At 32.2% G+C, this 22,681-nt stretch overlaps 1 protein-coding gene across 3 annotated transcripts in view; it reads left to right on the forward strand.

Annotated features, from left to right (window-relative positions):
* LOC114327598 (saccharopine dehydrogenase-like oxidoreductase) overlaps positions 1 to 22,681 on the forward strand; it is a 51,782-nt gene that overhangs the window by 25,726 nt on the left and 3,375 nt on the right. For all 3 annotated transcript variants that reach the window (XM_050642035.1, XM_050642034.1, XM_050642033.1), the window contains exon 5: positions 9,815 to 10,058. In XM_050642035.1, coding sequence (XP_050497992.1) covers positions 9,815 to 10,058 — 244 coding nt within the window. The remainder of the gene's footprint in view (positions 1 to 9,814; positions 10,059 to 22,681) is intronic.

The raw sequence follows: 22,681 nt of genomic DNA on the forward strand, positions 1-22,681 counted from the left end.
AATTCTGAAGGACAGAAAAACATCTACACGGTAGAAATCTGCTGAGAAGCAAGACTCTAAGTATAATATGAACCTATATAAGACCTTAATAAGACTTGGTGTTACATATGGGATGGAAACAACGACGATTAACAAGAAAAAGGAAGATAGCCTTCTGAAATTTAAAAGAAAAATAATAAGAACAATACTGGGCCACAATGTAACAAAAGAGGGAGAAATAAGAATGAAAATAAATGCAGAAATTGAAGACAAATTAAAGAGAGAAAATATAGTCAGATAAAAAAACTCACCCCAACGCAAATACGGGACATTTAGGCGTCCCGAGATATTTTTTCGGGACTCCGGGACAAATCGCTAAAAATCGGGACAATCCCGCTTTTACGGGACGTTTGGTCACCCTAGTGTACCCTCGAAGATTTGCTCGCCAACAAAGATGGAAGCGACCCCGACGTAGCCCGATACTGGGCTGAAATTCTATGAATGACATGTCTGGACACGATAAAGTAAAGTAAAATAAGGATCCAAAGGTAGGCTGTCTTACCACTGAGCCAGAGAGGAGGAAGTAATTAATTTAATTAGTTATATATCAGCTAATTAAGTAAAACGATAATAATCATCGATGCTAATATATTTAAATGAAAAACAAATGCTTAATTACTTTTCTAATACCCATTATATTCTAATGCACCTATTATTATTTGAGGAATAAACAAAATCCATTAAGTTTGTTTCGCTTCCTATAATGGGACAAGAACGAACTATTAATTATCTATTTACATCCACATACAACTGATTAAACAAATAAAACCATGAATAATTAACATTTTTAACTGTAAGCACATTTAATGCGCAACATTAGAATGTTACTGAGGTATACGTGTAACAAAAATACAGGTCATAAATTTAATCACATATTCTGGGACCAAAAATAGTTCGATTGAACCTAACTTACCTTAGTACAAATGTGCACATAAAAAAAGTTACAGCCCTTTGAAGTTACAAAATGAACATCGATTTTTTCCGATATATCGAAAACTATTAGAGATTTTTTATTGAAAATAGACATGTGGCATTCTTATGGTAGTAGTATCTTGAGAAAAAATTATAGTGAAATTTGGACACCCCATAAAAATTTTATGGGGGTTTTGTTCCTTTAAACTCCCCCAAACTTTTGTGTACGTTCCAATTTAATTATAATTGTATTACCATTAGTTAAACACAATATTTTAAAAACTTTTTTGCCTCTTAGTACTTTTTCGAAAAGTCAGTTTTTATCCAGATATTTTGAATATTTGTCAAATCCACCACATATTTGTATATAGCTAATAAAGTACGATTATGGAGACTTGGTAATAATATGAAAATTTATTTATGATTTACATTTTTAGGTATATTTTGAACCATATTAAAAAAGAAGTAATATCTCGATAAAACGTGCCTTCTCGAAAAAATACAAAGAGGCAAAAACGTTTTAAAAACACTGTGTTTAACTAATGGTACCACAGTAAAAGTTTAATTGGAACATACACAAACATTTGAGGGGTTTAAAGGAACAAAACCCCCATAAAATTTTTATGTAAACATATTAAAAAAGAAGCCGCAACTCGATAAAAACTGCCTTATCGAAAAAATACTAAGAGGCAAAAAAGTTTTAGAAATATTCAATTTAACTAAGGGTACCGCAATAATAATTTAATTGGAACGTACACAAAAGTTTGGGGGGTTTAGGGGAACAAAACCCCCATTAAATTTTTATGGGGTGCACAAATTTCACTATAATTCTTTTTTAAAATGTTGCTGCTATAAGAATGCCACATGTCCATTTTTAATACAAAATCTCTAATAGTTTTCGATATATTCAAAAAAATCGATTTTCATTTTGTAACTTCAAAGGGCTGTAACTTTTTTTATGTGCATATTTGTACTAAGGTAAATTAGGTTCATTCGAACTATTTTTGGTCTCAGAATATGTGATTTAATTTATGACCTGTATTTTCGTTACACCCTGTGTAATAGGCGAATTAGCAATTAGCCTATAACCCTTTATAGGGGCTAGAGCTCCTATTAGACTAGTCATAGTCAAGTTGTACCCATTTAAAGTGGAAATTTTCTTAAAAAATTTGTAAATTAATTTGTTTATAAGGGTTTTAAGCAAATTTGAGCAGTAAAAATGTATACCTGAATTAATAGTAATGATAAAAGAACTCCAAAGGGATATATTGATTTTGGGAAGTTGTTGGTAGGTTTATTTTTGTCCAAGATATCGATATTTTAATAGCGCGCTCTGAGTCGCAGGATCGGCTAGTAATAGTACGGGATCCGAATATAGGTCGACCTGTACCCATCTGCTTACCGGATGAAACATTTTTTTGAAGTTATACTTCTTTAGGCGCGATTGAGAGTAAAATTTCCTAATTCTGCGCGCATGCGCACACAAACAGTATGGCGTTTAGTTGCTGAACCTTTGAAGTTATGCATAAATATATCAATGCAAGAAAAGGTGTGAAAAGAATATATTAGTGTTTTTAGTAAATGTATTATTTATATAGTTTATATATATTTATAATAGTTTTTCCGTTTAGATCCAAGAAAACAAAAGAACCACCTGAAGCCACAGAAATTTTTAACATAACAAATTACAACCTGGACAGCTTACAACATGAAAGTACGAGAACACTATATCAACGAAGACTAAATGAAAAATTAGAAGATATAATCCAAAATGTATCCGTGGAAGAAGTGTACGCAAATATAATAGACAGTATGCAAACAGCCGCAAAAGAAGCGCTTGGTTTAAAATCCGAGCGCCACAGTAAAAAGGTATGGTGGACCGAAGACATACAAAACCTAATAATGGAGAAAAAGAAAGCGTACGCACGGTGGCTAAGTACTAAACATCAAGTAGACAAAGACAAATATTTGGACCTACGAAGAACAACAAGAAGAGCAGTAACAGCAGCAAAAAAAGAAATGTGGGATATGAAATGCCAAGAGATCAACACTTACATAGGCGGAAGGAAGTGTTCAGAGACATGGAAATTTTTAAACCAAATAAAGAACACACAAAGAAATACTACTTCTATTCAGTTAATATAAACAGAAAAATGGAAAGAATACTACGAGAGTTTGCTAACAGAAAGTAGAGCCGAATATATCACACAATCACCAACAGAAGTATTCGTTGAAGGCGAAGAGATAGTGGTGGGAGTTGATATGGTGAAGAAAGCTGTAAATGAACTAAAAAATGGTAGAGCTCCAGGGCCAGAAAATATTCCTGCCGAATTAATAAAATGTGGCACAGATAAACTCTTTCAAGCACTTACTTGGTGTATGACCAAATATATAAACGGTGTCACACCACCCAGTTTATGGAAAGTAACTTATATTTCTTCCATTCATAAAAAAGGAAATAAGTTGGATTGCTCAAATTACAGAGGAATATCGGTAACTAGTACACTAAGCCGGGTGTACGGGCGCATTCTTAGAAATCTCATTGAGATGGAGTATAGGGAACAAGAAGAAGAAGGACAGGCTAGGCTGGTTTCCGCGCTGGAAGAAATTGCACAGATAATGTTTTCAGCCTAAAACAATTAATTGAAAAAAAAAAATCAGCAACCAATCAAGAGACCCATCTCATGTTTGTTGACCTCCGTAAAGCATACGACAGCGTTCCTGTGACTAAATTGTGGAAATCACTACAAGAAACTAACATCAGCTACACTCTAGTCAAAGCCTTAAAAAATCTATATGGAAATTCTACATCACAAGTAAAAATTGACAACACACTATCTAAAAAGTTCATAGTTAACAAGGGTCTGCGCCAGGGCTGCTGTATTTCACCAACTTTGTTCAAGATATATGTTGCAAAAGCACTAAACCAGTGAAAACGTAAATGCCACGGTATGGGTATAGACCTCGGAGAGGTTTGTTTATATACCTTACAATTTGCTGATGACCAAGTCATCATAGCTAATGATAAAGACGACCTACAGTATATGACAAGAAAACTAAAGGAGGAATATGAACTTAGTGGGGCAGAGGTTTGTTTATATACCTTACAATTTGCTGATGACCAAGTCATCATAGCTAATGATAAAGACGACCTACAGTATATGACAAGAAAACTAAAGGAGGAATATGAACAGTGGGGCTTGGAAATTAATGTGGAAAAAACTAAATACCTACCCATAGGAGCTGAGCTATCCAATATCGAACTAGAGGATAATGAACAAATCACATTCTGTAGTGAATACACGTACCTGGGAGTAACCTTCGATAGAACGGGAAAAGACGATGAGGAAATAAAGAAAAGGGTAACACAAGCTAGAAGAACAATTGGCTGCCTAAATGGAATACTTTGGAGTTCCGAAATAGGAATACAGCGAAAATACAATATCTATGAAACACTTATTAAAAGCAGCCTACTTTACGGAGTAGAAACTTGGAGAATAACCGAGAACAACAGGAAAAAATTAGAAGCTGTAGAAATGGATGTGTTTAGAAGATCGTTAGGTATATCCCGTAGGGAAAGAGTTCGAAATGAGGAAGTAAGACGACAAATTGGAATAGATATTTACTTAACAACAGACATTGAGAGGAAACAGTTGATTTGGTATGGTCATGTTCAAAGAATGGAAGACAAAAGATTGCCCAAAAAGATCATGCAGTGGGTACCACCAAACCGCAAAAAACGAGGAAGACCCAAAAAGACATGGAAAGAAGGGGTAACCAAAGCAATGAGTACAAGGGATCTTAGAGATGGCCAATGGGATGATAGAAGGACGTGGAAGTTAGGCATCGGACAACGTCGAAAGACGTTCTAAAACCGATACATACATACATACATACATACATTATTTATTATAATTTTTGTGTCTTTGGATTTGTCTTCCTCGGGAATAAGATATTTTATAATAATAGTAAGTATATTATTTAAAGTATTTTTGTATTAAATTTGTCAGTATATATGAGAAATCTTGTAACCTGTCAAAGCAAAGGGAGATAGCGCAGTGGTAGAGCGTGTGACCGGAGATCAAGAGGTCCCGGGTTCAAATCCCGGACGATTCATTTTTTTTTTATATTGTTGGTATCGTTTTAATAAAAAATTTTTAAAAGTGGTAGGTAAAGAAATTTAGTTTAATATTTAAATAAAATACAAATAACCTGTTAACTATATTAATTTCGTTGAAATCATAATAACAGAAGTATAACTTCTTACGTGTGTACAAAGTACACACACATTCTTTTTTTTTTATTAAATTTCATACATAGACGAATATTTCTAGCATGGGTTGCTTATCAAAATCGTGTTATGGCTATCCTTAAGGGGGGGGGGGGGGGCGAAGGGATTGAAATATTCCAAACACATTTTTTGAAAATGAAATCCCTCAGAAGTCAAAACAACGATTTTTTTTAAAAAGGGTGAAAATCTAGTCTAGTCGGAGTGTCTAGTCGGACAAACATTGATATACGGCAACACTGGAACAGGCAAAGTTTTAATTGTGGAACAGTTTAAAAATTTGGAACGTCAGATTATGAAAACGCCCATGTATTTTGTCGGACAGGACTTCCAATTGATTTGTTACCATTTCATTAAACTCTCATGCAAAAATCAGACTGCTATTTATCACCAATATAATTCCTGTCATTTGACATGTTCTTCGTGTTGAACTTATTAAAATGCCAAGTTGGTGGTAAATACCTTCTGATTTTTGCATGAGAGTTTAATGAAATGGTAACAAATCAATTGGAAGTTCTGTCCGACAAAATACATGGAACGTTTTCGTAGTCTGACGTTCTAAATTTTTAACTTGTTCCACAATTAAAACTTTCCCTGTTCCAATGTTCCCATACATTAAAGTTTGTCCGACTAGACACCGTTAAGCTAAACAAATTTTCAGGTCAAATCAACTTTTTTTGGTACGCGGGATTCAGGTCTGGTACACAGGCCAGCAGCCATTTTGGTACCGGAGAAGTAAGAACTGAATTTAAATATACCTATTTGATGTTCTAATTTCAAACAGTCTTTTGTTTTGTAGCAGCTCTAATTTCAAGATACATTTGGAGACGAATTAATATTTTTTAGACAATTTTATTACTATGCCCTGTTTTTAAAACAGGAGGAGCTAACTCAAAAGAGGGATTCACACCCAATGATGTCACTGGCAAAATCACCAAATACAGCCTTTTCTTTTTGGTTGATCATGTCGGCCTTCGACAGTAATCCATAAATATTATATTATACTAATACGTCCCTAAAGAGTTCTAAAAATAACTTTTTTTTATATAGAAGCAGAAAACTCAAAAAATCGCCAATATAACTTAATTACCACATGAAGTGCCAAAATTTCATAAATGTCAATAGTGCCAAAATTTCATAAACTTGCCTGAGGTTGGACCAGTTACACCTTCTAGTTTAAAAACAGGGTATAGCAAAAATTTTGCTTCGTGTTTAATGAGAGGCCACACTCTTCACTAGCTTTGTAACCATCCAAAAAACTATTAATTTTTTTAGAAATTCTCTTTGGTTAAGGATGCCATAATGCAATGATTCGTAAGTCTTATTTTCACTTCGGTTTCACTACAAAATATAAAGAAATAAAGAAGTAAAAGACTAGATTTTAAAATTCCCTTACCTTCTTTAGTCTTAGCATCCATTATGGCTTGCAAATTTTAGAAGAATCGAAGGTGTAACCAGAGAAGGTTCCCATTGATTTCAATCTAGTGGGATGGAGAGTAATATTTTTAATATTATTTTATGTAAAATTGGAAAGAAATCCTTTGTAAAAGGTATAAATTTTTTTTATTAAAATCCCTTAAAAGGGCTACATCACAACAAATCGTTTTCGATTTTTATAAAAAATCATCATCAGTGTTCGATCTAAAAATAACTATATAACCGATTTAATGAATATAAAGTTAGTATTTAAATTTTGACAAAGGTTAGAGCGAGTTGGTTATATTTACAAACTGGATGCTAGCTGAGCCACAAAAGAAAAATATCTGGGTAAGAACCCTTTACATATAATATAGATGCCTTAAAAGTGCATACTTCAATAAAAAGCCCTGTGATGGTCACATGGCAACCAGGATAATCGGAATGGGACGTTTCGGCGTCGCCGTTTCGGCGTGGCCATTTCGGCGTGGCCGTTTGGGCGTAGAGCCGTTTCGGCGTAGGCCGTTTCGGCGTAGGCCGTTTCGGCGTCGGCCATTTCGGCGCCTGCCGGTTCGGCGCCCGCCGATTCGGCGCCCGCCGATTCGGCGCCGGCTGATTCGGCGACAGATACTTTGGCAAAGTGAGAGAGAAAAAAAAAATAGTTGTTAATGTATGATAGTCTGAAATTTTCTTTAACAAAAAATGTAGAGTCAGGAGAACAATTTTCGACATTTTAATTTTAGAAGATGTAAAATAATACCCGAAAGTTAGGTTTGGACCGAAGGGTTAGGTCTTCCTCCTTTGAAAATTGTACTGTATAATATATAATATATATAATATATTAATTTTTTAATTAATTATGTGCAATTAAATAGCTTACATTTACAAAAGTTGGAAAAAATAACATTTAATATATTTTTTTAGTGTGGTATAGATATAAATCAAGAGCCTCTTAAATTTCTAAAAAAGTAACGTAGGTATAATCTAATGTCTTACTAATAGACTCCAATGTAGGTATTTAGTCAACTAAAATAAAATCTCTGACGCCGAAATGGCCGACGCCGAAACGGCCTACGCCGAAACGGCTCTACGCCCAAACGGCCACGCCGAAATGGCCACGCCGAAACGGCGACGCCGAAATGTCCTAGACCCCAGGATAATGCCCTAAGGTAATGTATACAGATTTCCCAACACGTGGGATCCAAATTGAGTTGATTACATTTCAATGACTTAATGGCAACTGAATGCGAAATGAGTGATGTTTCTGAAAGGTGTCAAAAGACAGACGAACAACGTGACATGGAATTTATCCTGTATCACCACAGCCAACTAATTGTAGTAAAATATTTTTTAAAAATTTACATAGTAATAACAAACATCAACAAAGTTGTGGCTATAATTACATTTAAGTACCTTGAATAGGGCTTTTCATCGATTGTCATTTGTTTCGAGCTTCTGTCATGTGTCACATAATATTAATATATCTACGTCATACGTCTCTGGTTTGTATCATTGTTATATACCAATAACGTATGACGTAGATATATTAATATTATGTGACACATGACAGAAGCTCGAAACAAATGACTGTGAATGAAAAGCCCTATATGTAAGATGTAAGTAGAGTATGAAATGATTTTTATAATGTAAATAGAGAATTAGCCAGAATGTATGCAGCCATCTATACATAATTCAAATGAAGTTGAATTAGTTAGCAAATAATGGATCCATTTATGGTAAAGAACAACTTGGACCAAATAATTAAGTGGAGATATTTTCGCTAAGATGTTTTATTTATATGGATAGGTTGATGATTGTGGTTCCTATTCAAATTGAAGTAAGTCCAACTGTGCTGATGAAAATTTAATTTACTATGAATTAAAAGGAGTTTTTGGTTTAATTATACTAATTGGCAGAGTAAATTAGAGAGTCTGCAGTAAATGGAAGTCTGATATCAAAGTAGTGTTGAAATTAAGATAAGTAGTATGAGTCACAGGAGGAGACTGATATGATATAATGATATGTGAATTAATTGGTTATAGGTACCTGAGTGTTGATATTGGAAGTAAAGACAGAATATCAATTGAACTAATAACCTGGGCAAAAGTAAGAGGTCCTTTTATGTAACATAGACATCTAGGACTAAAAATGTTTATGAATTAGGGATTTTTTTATACCAAGTTATCGAGTTGAATTGAAAAGGTTTAAAACTGGATGGATGTATGAAGGTGTTTTGGAAAATTAGCATTATGTGTAAAAATAGTAGGTAATGAATAATAAATAATTTATGGTTTGATATCAGAATTGTTTACTGTAATGAGGTGTGATGAGAAAGGCTGGGCGCCCCAGAAACCAGACCCCACACCCTATGGATAAAAGAGTGGAAGTATTAGGATAAAATTTTTTTTATAACTATTTTTTCTGAAGTTTATTTGGACCTAGAACTATTAGATTATTTTATGTGCTATTAGATTTAAAACTAGTCTTTTGCTAGCAGTTGCCGCTGGGCATCCCTGCCATTTCGTTCGCTGCAATCCGTAACTGCATGCCGGGGTTTGTCCTGGTTGATTCATCTTCTTTAGTCTCAGCATCCGTTATGGCTTGCAAATTTTAAAAGCCTCGGATGTTTAACCAGAGAAGGTTCCCATTGTTTTCAATCTGGTGGGATATTGAGTAATATTTTTAATATTATTTTATGTGCTATTAGATTGAAAACTTAGCCTTTTGCTAGCAGTTGCCGCTAGGACATCCCTGCCATTTCGTTCGTTGCAATCCGTAACTGCACGCTGGGGTTTGTCCTGGTTGGATCAGATAGAGCAGTATATGTGCCTTCTGATGAGAGACTAATAAGTTTCGAAACCGGTAGAGGTGCTTGCTGCCCTTTCTGATTGAACTAGAATATAGTGCGGTTGTAGTTTTGTATTGCAACGAAATTGAAAATGGTTATTCATTTTTGAAGTAAAGAAATGTTTCCATAAATTCTTCGAATAGTGTAACTATTTAAATAAAATTATTTTATTTTTTTTGTTAGACCTATATCGTCTATAGTATATACTAAAGATTTCATCTTGTATTGTTTGCATCTTTGCATGCACAATCAATTCACAATCAATAAAGCAATAAACTTTTATTAAAGTAATACTAAATCTTTGCTTTCAGCATTCTTCCACGCTATTCCAAGATAACCAAGGGTTGGTTGATACCCAAGGGACAGGCTAGAAAGATAATGTACCAGACTCAAAAATATCTATATGAAAAAGAATCGCAGAGACCCTTTCATGGTGAAGCAATGATGTCCATTCCGAGTTTCTTTAGTATCTTTATTTTGCTTTTGCTCAGTGTTCCACTATTAGTGTTTATTTTCATGGTTCAATTTCCCTGTATTAGAAATTTGTTAATAAAAGTAAGTAGAGAACTTTTTGATTATTAACTTGACAGTAATTATAAATGTTACCAATATTTATGGAGACAAAAATCTTATTTTTGTATTTTTGCCACATGCCTCACTCTCTTAAAGGGGAGGGGAAAATTCACACATCCCAGTTACCTACCGTACCCTAACGATTCAGCTCTGGGTGATTCCTCTCATGTTATTGTGGCCTTGGTGATCTGGAGTGTTTTTTTTGGAAGTTGTCTCTTCTGCAACGGTCGTACTGTAGTCAATTGCTCTAAAGTTGGTGTAACCTTCGTGCACAGGTCTAGTGTTAGGATTTTCAGGTTGCACGAGCTCTTGTAACATGAACATGTAGCTTTACGTGCCCTCAGCAGCACAGTGACGGCTCAGGTAAATTAGAAATTGAAAAATTTCTGCTGTCAGTGCCACGAGTACTATTTCTTGCATGCACTTATATGCATTTTTATCAAGACACAGTTATGTGCTGTTCTCTAGAAGTTTCTTTAGAATAAGAGTAGTGGAAAAAATAACAAATATCATCTGGGTATCTTTCATTATCCATTTTTTCCGTGTTTGAAATACACAGAAAACAAAAATATTGAATTACCGTCGAATCCGTCAGATGAGAAACGTGCATATGGAAAAACTGCAGCTGGAACACTAAATTAAAGGGACAATACCTGGACAACAATTTGAAAACAATACAAAGTTAAAACGAAAATAATTGCGGAAAAAGATCTTTCATTTTCATTTTCAGAAGTTTTGATCTTATTCAAACATTTAATAAGATCGAAACTTCTCTCACGAGGTACCAACTTTAAAATTTACACGATCACATTGCCACCACATACGGAAACGAAAAAGTCACATTCGGAAGCGAAACATGAAAAAAAAGAATGTGTGTGTACTTTGTATGCACGTAAGAAGTTATACTTCTATTATATGATTCCAACGAAATTAATAAATGTACTTTTAGCAGTTTATTTATATTTTGTTTAAATATTAAACTAATTTTAATACTTACTACTTTGCAAACATTTTTATTAAAACAATACCAAAAATTAAAAAAATAAAAGAATAAAACACACACAAACACATTGAAAAATGCACCAAAAAATGATTTCTGAACAATAATTGTTGGCAAAAATTTTAACTAAATACGCATTTTCTGAAAAAAATTATATAACAAATATATTCACAATCATAAAATGTATAAAAAAAAATAAAAACTTGCATTGGGATTCGAACCCGCGTGCTTAGACTTGAAATCCACTTACACACACCCGTCACCCGACTTGACCACTTACACGTACTTGTCATGTGGAAGGTAGGCTAACTGAACGTTTTACTGTTTTGCAGTTCTGAATTTAATCAAATTAGTTTGATTTTTGTGTGTGTTTGTTAACAAAGGGAATTAAAATAATAAAATACAACAAAACATAGAGTAAGAAAACAATACGTATATTAGATGAAGAGTGGTAGAAATTTTGTTGGTAATCATATTATGTAAATCAAAGCATTACCTACTAATAGATAGGTACATACATTTTCCAAATAGGTAAGCACCTGTGTAATTTTTCATTAAAATATTGAAACATTTACAATCAAGTACGTACCTGTTGTTTTTAAAAACTATTTAAAAAGTTACTACAATTATAAACTTGCTTTTGTCTGTGTCCTCACAACAATAAAAACTAATATACAATATTTGTTTATCCGTAACCTCCATATTAAACAATTATTGTCATGTCATTTGAACACCAATCAGAGCAAAGGTATAATGAGTCTGCGCCGGGGAACAAGGTATTTGATGAATTTGCGCATATTAAATTTCACTTCCATCGCGTCTAAAAAAGTATAACTTCAAAAAGAAATTAACAAACCATTTTTTTGGGAACGCAAAATACTTCGAGTCATATAAGACTTTTGCAGAGGTAGCGTGACAAACGCATATATGCATATTAGATACTCTGTTCGGCAAGGAAAATCTATTTGTCTAAATACCAATAGATTAAAATAGACAGGCATATGATACGGGTAGGGACCACTTAAAAACAACGTGTTTCGGGAAACACCAGATGGGATAAAAGGTCTAGGAACACCTAGGAAAAGATGGATAGGTGCAGTCTGACAGAATCTGGAGAAACTAGAAGTGAGTTAATAGGAAATAGTAGCACATAATTGACTAGATAGGAAGAGAACAGCAAAAGCCACTCAAAAAGGTACATTTTTTTTAGGCCTATTAGGGTGAGGTTGTTGGTATCTGTTCTAAACTCCAACCGGGAGTAGCATGAAGTTTTCTGCTGGGATATTTTGTCAGAGGTTTCAGTTTTACGGCTGGAAATTTGCTTTCATCCATTCCTATTCTGGTAGGATTTGTTAGTCCCATTAGTAGCCACCTGGTCTAGTTACCGTCTACAAAACCAATTGGCTAACTGTTCCCATTCTAACAATAAAACACTGAAAACGTTTGTTTTCTATACTTCCACAAAATTTATTACAACTATGTGACTACAGCTGTTTCGGCAGAGTGCCTTTCTCAAGTGATTTAAATTACTAAGGGTTTATCTTTTAAAGTCTTTAACTGAAAAGGTTAAGGAGTGGGGAGCTGTTTGTCTCGAGTTAGTCATTCAGAATCATATCTGTATTTTTCAATTTATTAATTTCCATAGAATCTATGTAATAAAGATAGCTTAAGGCCTTTATTTGAATATGCAGAATTTAAAAGTGTTCATTAAAAGAATGATTATGATCTAGAAGGTGAAGTGCGTATGTAGAAGTGTCTGTTTTCTATTGTTGAAAGCTCTTTTGTGCTCTGCTATCCGTTTGTCAAAGGTTCTGCCAGTTTGACCGATGTAAGTTTTCGGACAGTCACCACAAGTTAGTTTGTAAACACCACTCTGTAGTTGTTTTCTCTTTCGACTATTATTGTTCTTAATATATTTGTTTAAGTTGTTGTTAGTTCTGAAAGCTGGTGTTATTCCTTTCTTTTTTATGTATCTGGCTATTTTTGTTGTTATCTTGACAGTATATATGTGATAGAGCAGAAGGTACTGGGTTCTTTCTGTGGTGGTGGATAGACTAATTTCAGGGCTTTCTTATGGAGTTTTTGGTTTAAAATTTTGTTAATTGTTTGTTCGTTATAGCCATTGTTTACTACTATTTGTTAATAGTGTAGGAAACAAAGGTTGAACCTTGCAAATAGGACACAAGTCCGGTTTTATTTTTTTCTGGTATATCAAGGGGTGCTTATTATAAAACTAACTTTTTCTGAAAAAATTTCGCACCGGAACCCCCCTTTTCGCCCCTTTAAAGGGGGTAATTTGTGGTTTTTGCGGAACGTAGCCCTTCCTGTACATTTTACAAAAAATTTCTTTTATAGAAATATGAAGAGGACTATATTTTCTACGATTTATTTCTTGAGAGCATCTGTCTATCATCCACCGTTTAGCGGGGGTGGGGTACCAAAATTGACAAGTTTTTAAAAAGATGTTTTTAAAAAATATATATTTTTCCCTAACTGTAACGGAAATTAAGAAGAAATCCTGCGGCAATTATTTACAAATAATTGATTGAATTTTTGGTATAGGTTTCACTTAAGCGTAATTGCCCTTTTTATAATTACAGGGTGTTACATTTTAAAAAATCTCTTTTTATACCACCTGAACCGTTTATGCTAGACTAAAAAGACTTTCAGCGATTACCCATGTACTGGTGCTATTTACAAGTTTGTATAATGCACCCCAATTTTTTCCCCGGAACCACCCCAAAAAAAGAAGAATTAATAAATAAAGTGATTTTCTTGGAATCCTTCACACACAATGCCCTTTATTAATATGCTTCATATATCATTTTGTGCACGTTATTATTATCCATGAATGGACACCAAAAGCGATTTCCTAGTGCAACCACTGTAGCAAAAAAAAAAATAAATAAAATGGGGGTTGAAATTTTTTTTTGTTTTTTGCTTTTTGATCCATATGGGCATATGCTTCATCAATAGTGCTTTTCAAAAATATATATGGTTATTGCAACATCCCTGCGGAAACCACCCCTATCCTTGAAAATATACTGCAGAAACTACCCCTATCCCTTGGAGAGCATGTTTTTACGATTTTCTCATTACCTATGCATTCTTTTTAAACAAAGCTTATACAAGGGTTAAAGACCTCTATTTACTCTAAAAATTAGGTCCTATTCATTTTTTCGTATAAGCAACCGTTACGGCACAGTGGTGCCGTAAACCTCATATATGCTTTGGCAGGCTCCAGTTTTTGTTTTTTTTTCGTCATCTGTTCGTTTTATTGATAAAGTACTTATGTAAAATAAAATAACACAGTGTAACCTACAAATTATGACTTAAGCACATTTTACAATCTTTGCGCCCCAAAGCCACAGTGGTGGCCCAAAATCAATTTTTGCATATTATCGCCACCTACACGCATTTTATTGCATTAATGCTACCTTAATAGCACAATATTTACCCTTAGGTGGTCGCTAAGCAGTGGCGGATCCAGGGAGGGGTGATGGGGGTGATCACCTCCCCCCCTCTTAAACCAAGTGATATTATATTCAAAGATTATAAATATATTCTTTTATTTTTATAGAAATTTAGCCAATTGGCACCCCCCTCTTAACGATGCTGGATCCTCCACTGTCGCTAAAGCATAAAAAGTACGCCATTCTTATAAAAATAATAATATAATATACGTATTTCTATAAAAATAAATGAATACTTTTATAACCTTTGAATATAATATCACTTGGTTTGAGAGGGGGGGAGGTGATAACCCCCATCACCCCTCCCTGGATCCGGCACTGCTTAGCGACCACCTAAGGGTAAATATTGTGCTATTAAGGTAGCATTAATGCAATAAAATGCGTGTAGGTGGCGAAAATATGCAAAAATTGATTTTGGGCCACCACTGTGGCTTTGGGGCGCAAAGATTGTAAAATGTGCATAGATCATAATTTGTAGGTTACACTATGTTGTTTTATTTTACATAAGTACTTTATCAATATAACGAACAGATGACGAAAAAAAAAACAAAAACTGGAGCCCGCCAAAGCATATATGAGGTTTACGGCGCCACTGTGCCGTAACGGTTGCTTATACGAAAAAAATGAATAGGACCTAATCTTTAGAGTAAATAGTGATCTTTAACCTTGTATAAGTTTTGTTTAAAAATAATGTATAGGTAACGAGAAAACCGTAAAAACATCCTCGCCAAGGGATAGGGGTAGTTTCTGCAGTATATTTTCAAGGATAGGGGTGGTTTCCTCAGGGATGTTGCAATAACCATATATATTTTTGAAAAGCACTATTGATGAAGCATATGCCTATATGGATCAAAAAGCAAAAAATGAAAAGAAAATTTAACCCCCCATTTTATTTTTTTTTTGGCTACAAGGGTTGCACTAGGAAATCGCTTTTGGTGTCCATGCATGGGTAATTATAACGTGCACAAAATGATATATGAAACATATTAATAAAAGGCATTGTGTATGAAGGATTCCAAGAAAATCACTTTATTTATTAATTCTTCTTTTTTTTGGGGTGGTTCCGGGGAAAAAATTGGGGTGCATTATACAAATTTGTAAATAGCACCAGTACATGGGTAATCGCTAAAAGTCTTATCACTCTAGCATAAGCGGTTCAGATGGTATAAAAAGGGGTTTTTTAAAATGTAACACCCTGTAATTAAAAATAGGGCAATTACCCTTAAGTGAAGCCTATACCAAAAAATCGTTGTTGTTTGTTTGGGTTTATATGACTGCGGACACTAAATCCATTCGCCAATTTTACTATTTTTTATTTTATTAGTCATTTTTTCGTATCTTATCCTAAAACTAATACTAATATAACAAACAATTCTACTAATAAATAATTATTTTTGTATTTTTTTTTAATAATTTTTTATATATATATATATATTTTTATTAATTTTTTTCCAAATGATGTTCTCAGAGTTCCACAGCAAAAACTGCAACATTCTTCTTTAGCCCTCTACTTCATTCGAAAGCTATTTTACTATGGACTGTCCAAGTTCGTCATTCATTGTTATCTACATATTTTTTTTTATATATTTTTTTAATTATTATATTTTTTTTTTCTATTTTTTTTTATATATCTTTTTTATATTTTTTCTTTCTTTTTTTTTTTTTTTATTATTTTTTTTTTATTTTTTTATTTTTTTTTTATTTTTTTTTTATTTTTATTTTATTATTTTTTTTTATATTTCTTTTCTTTTTTTTTCTTTTCTTTTCTTTTCTTTTTCTTTTAACATATAACAATTTACAAGAAATACTTACTCTATATTTTACAATTACAATTTAAGCTTAATATCTAAAATATGTTTATACAATAGTCGGTATACCAACTCATTATTTTCTAATGTTAATAAATAATTTAAATTAATGGGATGGTGGACATCAGTCAAAGAATACAGTGAATTTAAAAACATATTAACTTTATTAGAGATAAGAGAACAGGTCAAAATTTTGTGTTGTAGATTGCCCAACTGTCCACAAATACATTGTGGACTATCAGCTATATTAATTTTAAATAAATATGATGGAGTAAGACAGTGGTCAAATCTCATTCTGCATATGGTTCTTATCATATCTTTTGTCGACTCCATTTTAGAAAACCAAGGTTTATCCGTTATATAGTTTCTGATTGATCTGTAGTGGTTTCCTGTATTTACGTTTTCATCAATATACCTTTCTTTCCATTCTTTCTTAATCTCTTTGAATAAATTTGATTCAATATCTTTTGGCGTACAAAGATAATGGGTTAATACTCCTTGTGTCACCGCGTTTTTAGCCAATTCATCTACCATTTCATTTCCAGTTATTCCACAGTGGCTTTTAACCCATGCCAACTTAACAGACTTTCCTTGTTGCTGAAGTTCTTTAATTTTATTTATGATATATAATTCAATGTAGTTCACTTTTGATTTAGGATTTATAGCACTAATTTTACTAAGAGAACTTTTACTGTCACTAAAAATTATAAACTTTGAATGATTTATATTAGATAAATATTTTAGTGCTTCCATTATCGCTATTAATTCAGCTGTGTATATACTCATAATAGAATTTAGTTTAAACATTTTACTAATTTTATTACTGCTATCCCAATAGGCACATCCCACACCTTCAATATTTTTTGATACATCTGTATATAGCATACAATAATCTTTGAACATTTGTGAACTGTCGGAGATAAACACTAATTTTCTTAAAGATATAGGCAACTTGCTATAGTCCCTTAAAAAGTATACCTGAACTTGTTCCATACTATTAAAGTCAATATTATAATTTGGGTTTATGTCATATTTATAAAGTTGTTTATCATATATTGTCATTTTTGAATATAAATCTACCATATTTAGAGTTTTCTTTTTTATCCAATATTTTTCTGTCAAGTCTGCTAAAAACAGTTGATGTATTTTGGAAATTAAACTTGCCTTTTTTTCATACAATCTAACTAAAAGGTTGATGCCAAGTTTTTTTCGTCTTATATCCATCGGCATTTCACAGCATTCAACTTGTAGATTATTTATCGGTGTACTTCTTAGGGCTCCTATACACAATCTAAGGGATTTATTAATGATTTTGTCTATTTTATTTAAATGACACTGTGATGCGTCACTGTATAATATTGATCCGTAGTCGAATATAGCTCTTATATTATTTTTAAATAACAACAAAGAAATATTTGGATCTGCTCCCCAACGTAAGTGTGATACGAATCGAAGAAGGTTTATTCCTTTTTCTGTTTTTTTAACTATATTGTCTATATGTTCTTTCCAGAGAAGCTGTCTATCCAGAGTAATACCCAAATATTTAACATAACTTTGTACAGGATAGGATATATTGTTTATTAAGATGTGATTGGGTATTTCTTTTCGTTTTCTTGTAAAAATACATAATTTGGTTTTGGAATCAGATATATTTAGTCCATGTAATTCACTCCATATTTTAATATGTTTGTCTCCTTCTTCAATGGATTTGACTGCATTTTCTATTTTAATGTTTTCTTGATAAATAACTATATCATCTGCAAATTGTAAAATTTTTGTTGAGTTTAAATTTTTTTCTATATCAGAAGTGTAAATTAAATATAACAAAGGGCTTAATATTCCTCCTTGAGGTAAACCACCCATCGCTACTCTTGGACCAAATGTGTTATTATTTACCGATATATAAATTTTTCTACAGTCATACAATTTTATTATTTTTTGACAGAAGCATTCTGGCAGACCTATTTGTATCATTTTGTTATATAGTATATTTAAATTAACGTTGTCGTATGCTGCTTCAACATCTAATAAAAGAGCGATTACTGAAGAATTTTTCGTAAACGCTAAATTTATATCTGTTACCAAATGACTCACAGCTTCCACAGTAGAATGATTTTTTCGAAATCCAAATTGTGTTTGTGATAATTTATTGTTTTTTTCTAGCCAACTTTCGAGCCTAAGTTTTATCATTCTTTCCAGTGTTTTTGTTATGCAGGAGCTCAATGAAATACCTCTATAAGATTCTGCTGAATCAGGATTCCGATTTGTTTTGAGAATAGGAATCACCCGGTACTCTCTCCAGTTATCTGGAATATCTTCTGATAACCATATTTGATTAAAAAAATTTAATAGTGTTTCTTTCCCTTTTTGATGTAAATTGGCCAACATAATATAATGTACATTATCTATACCTGGAGAAGTATTTTTCTTATTCTTAAGGCTTATTTCTAATTCACAGAAACTAAATGGAATTGAAAGTGGATGCATAGAGTTTTTTCTTTCCATTACATTAATTTTTGAAAATATATTATCTGGACATAATTTTCTTAAAAACTCCTCAACCCATTCTCCTTCAGTCACTGGATTTACTTGTGGTTTAAAAATGTTTTGTAATCGTTTGGCTTGATTCCACATATCTTTAATTGGTGTATTTTTGTTTAAAGTTTTACAAAAATTTCTCCATGCATTACGCTTACTCTCTAATACAACTTTTTTGGTTTTCGCTACACATTTATTATAATTTATATAATTTTGTATATTAGACTGTAGTTTAAACTTGCGTAAAGCTAGTTTTTGTTCTTCTATTACCTTTTTACAATTGTCATTCCACCAAGTTTTTCTAAATCGTGGATTAGTCCCTGTTCTCTTCTCCGGTATACATATCTTACAATATTCGTTTAATTTATTTAAAAATTGTTGGTAATTTAAATTATTATCTATTTCCATGAAATTATCAGTGATAGAAGAGAAAAGAGACCAATCCGCTTTATTTATGTTCCATTGGAATTTTGTATTTACACATTCCGCTTTATTAACATTAATATTTGACTTAATAATAATAGCAAAATGATTTGATCCTAATGTCTCGTCCACAACATCCCAATCGAAAAAATGACTAATATTTGCTGAGCATATTGTAAGATCTATTGCAGATTTATTATTGCTATTCGGTCTACGCATCAAAGTTTCTTTACCATTATTTAAAATTACAAGATTACAGTCCTCAATAGCTTCTAACAGATTTTTTCCTATAGTATCTACAGTACTACAACCCCAAACATAATTGTGGCTATTAAAATCACCACCAATTATAAAAGGCTTCTCTAGACTATTAAAAAACTTTTTCCATTCATTTAGAGTGATTTTAAGATTTGGTTTTACGTATATTGAATAAATGTTTAACTTTTTTCCGGATTGAATTTTAATTGATATGCTATTGCACATTATGTCATTAATTTGGTGAAAAGTAGGACTGTTGTAAAATTTTATTAATTTTTTCAAAAGGATGGCTACTCCACCATATCCATCATCTCTATCATTCCTAAAGACATTATAACCAGTAAAGTTAATAAAATTACTTTTTTTTAACCAAGTTTCTGATATTAATCCTATATGTATTTTATTGTCATACAAGAATTTTTCTAAATAACCCTTATTTGTTTTAATTGATCTCGCATTCCATTGAAGAAATGAAACGTTAGCCATCACGAGGTAATAATAATTGTGAAATATTGTTTTTTAATAATTCCAACGTTTTTTTATCTAAATTGTGATTAATTTGATTTAATGTTGCTGAAATAAAGTTTACTATTATTTCTCCTATATTATTTTGATTATCGTTTTGTGTTTGTGTTGTGTTAGAATAAATGGGATTATTAAAATTATAACAAGGCTGACTTTGTATTCTTGGTGTTTGCAAAATTTTTCTGCGTGCTTCCATTGTTTCTTTATCTACACTACTAGAATCAATACTACTTGATCTTTTTCGTTTAGATATTGTATATTTATTTGAAGTATTTTCTTGATCTTTACTTACTGTTGAATAACATTTTTTATATTTATTATTAGCTTCATAATATGTTATATTTTCATTATTCATAATTTTTTTAATATATTCCTGTTTTTGTCTTTCTGTACAATCTGCTCCCTTGTCAGTAGCGCTGTGTTTTCCTTTGCACAATACACAAAGTAAATTATTCGGATTGGAACAATTAGATTTGTTGTGTTCTTCGCCACATCTTTCACACCTATCTTTTCCTCTACATTGGGCACTTATATGCCCAAATCTCAAACACTTTAAACATTGGATTATTCTGGGTGTATAATTTTCCACCTCGTATATCATTTTTTCTATTATTACATTTTTTGGTATAGACTGACCTTTAAAAGTGACAATTACGGTTCCTGTTTTTACATAATTAGTATTACCATTATCTTGAATCACTTTCCGCATAATTCTTTTTACATGTAATACTTCGAATTTAATTCCAAATCTAGGTTTAATTAATGATAATAAATCATTATCTTCTATCTCTTTATCTACCAATTTTATAACACCTTTCTTTTGAGTAAAAAACGTTGGAATATATGCCTCATACTCTTTGCTTTTAAGAATTTGAGAATCAATTAATTTATTAGCACTAGCAAAATTATTTAGTTCTACCTTGATTTTATTTCTACCAACTACTGTAATTTGTGTGATATTATTTTCAATTTCAGGTACTGCACTTAAAATCAAACGGGCCGTGCCGATCCTGTGTAATCGACCAATGTTACCGTTTTTATTTTCTATGTGTACTATATAAGGTGCATTATCTCCAAATTGATATCTATGTTTTAATCTTAAATTTATTACTTTATTTAAATTTTGCTTACCTGACTTATCTGTTTGATTTAAATTTGTCAAATTTTCATCGTTATTGCAACTAAATTTGTTACTTACCTCAATAGTACTACTTGTTTGGTTTTGTTTGTTTGTTACCTTATTATTTACTCTATTGTTATTTTTATTTAATTCCTCATATTCCATCATCCCATCTCCTTCCATTTCTACATAAAATTTACCTTTATCTGGAGGTTCAGGTGGTATACCTTCCATATTATTTGTTTTCTGAAATTTAACTTCTAGGCGCTAAATTTCACACTTTCTTACAGATCACTGGTTTAGTACTTCTTTATACTACTCGTAATACTCAAAAAGTTAAGAAAAAACCTTAAAAATTAATAATTTTTAGGAGAACTTCTAAATAAACTGCCTTTCAATTTGACGTTTATTTGACATGTACCAAAAAATCAATAAATTATTTGTTAATAATTGCCGCAGGATTTTTTCTTAATTTCCGTTACAGTTAGGGAAAAATATATTTTTTTTAAAACATCTTTTTTAAAAACTTGTCAACTTTGGGGCGCCACCCCCGCTAAACGGTGGATGATAGATATATGCTGTCGGGAAATAAATCGTAGAAAATATAGTCTTATTTATATTTCTATAAAAAATTTTTTTTGTAAAATGTACAGGAAGGGCTACGTTCCGCAAAAACCACAAATTACCCCCTTTAAAGGGGCGAAAAGGGGGGTTCCGGGGCGAAATTTTTTCAGAAAAAGTTAGTCTTATAATAATCACCCCTTGATATAACGAAAAAAAAAAAAAAATAAAACCGGACTCGTGTCCATTTTGCAAGGTTCAACCTCTGTTTCTTACACTATTAATGATGTTCAGTTCTATCTCTTACAATGGCTATAACGAACAAACAATTAACAAAATTTTAAACCAAAAACTCCATAAGAAAGCCCTGAAATTAGTATATCCACCACCACAGAAAGAACCCAGTACTTTGTGCCCTATCACATATACTTGCAAGATAACAACAAAAATAGTCAGATACATAAAAAAGAAAGGAATAACACCAGCTTTCAGAACTAACAACAACTTAAGCAAATATATTGAGAACAATAACAACCGAAAGAGAAAACAACTACAGAGTGGTGTTTACAAACTAACTTGTGGTGACTGTCCGAAAACTTACATCGGTCAAACTGGCAGAACCTTTGACAAACGGATAGCAGAACACAAAAGGGCTTTCAACAATAAACTAACAGACACTTCTACATACGCACTTCACCTTATAGATCATAATCATTCTTTTAATGAACAGTTTCAAATTCTGCGTATTCAAAATAAAGGCCTTAAGCTATCTTTATTAGAATCCATGGAAATTAATAAATCGAAAAATACAGATATGATTCTGAATGACCAACTCGAGACAAACAGCTCCCCACTCCTCAACCTTTTCAGTTAAAGTATTTAAAAAGGCAAACCCATAG

The sequence above is a fragment of the Diabrotica virgifera genome, chromosome 1 (genome assembly GCF_917563875.1).
Source record: "Diabrotica virgifera virgifera chromosome 1, PGI_DIABVI_V3a".
Classification (NCBI taxonomy): Eukaryota; Metazoa; Arthropoda; class Insecta; order Coleoptera; family Chrysomelidae; genus Diabrotica; species Diabrotica virgifera.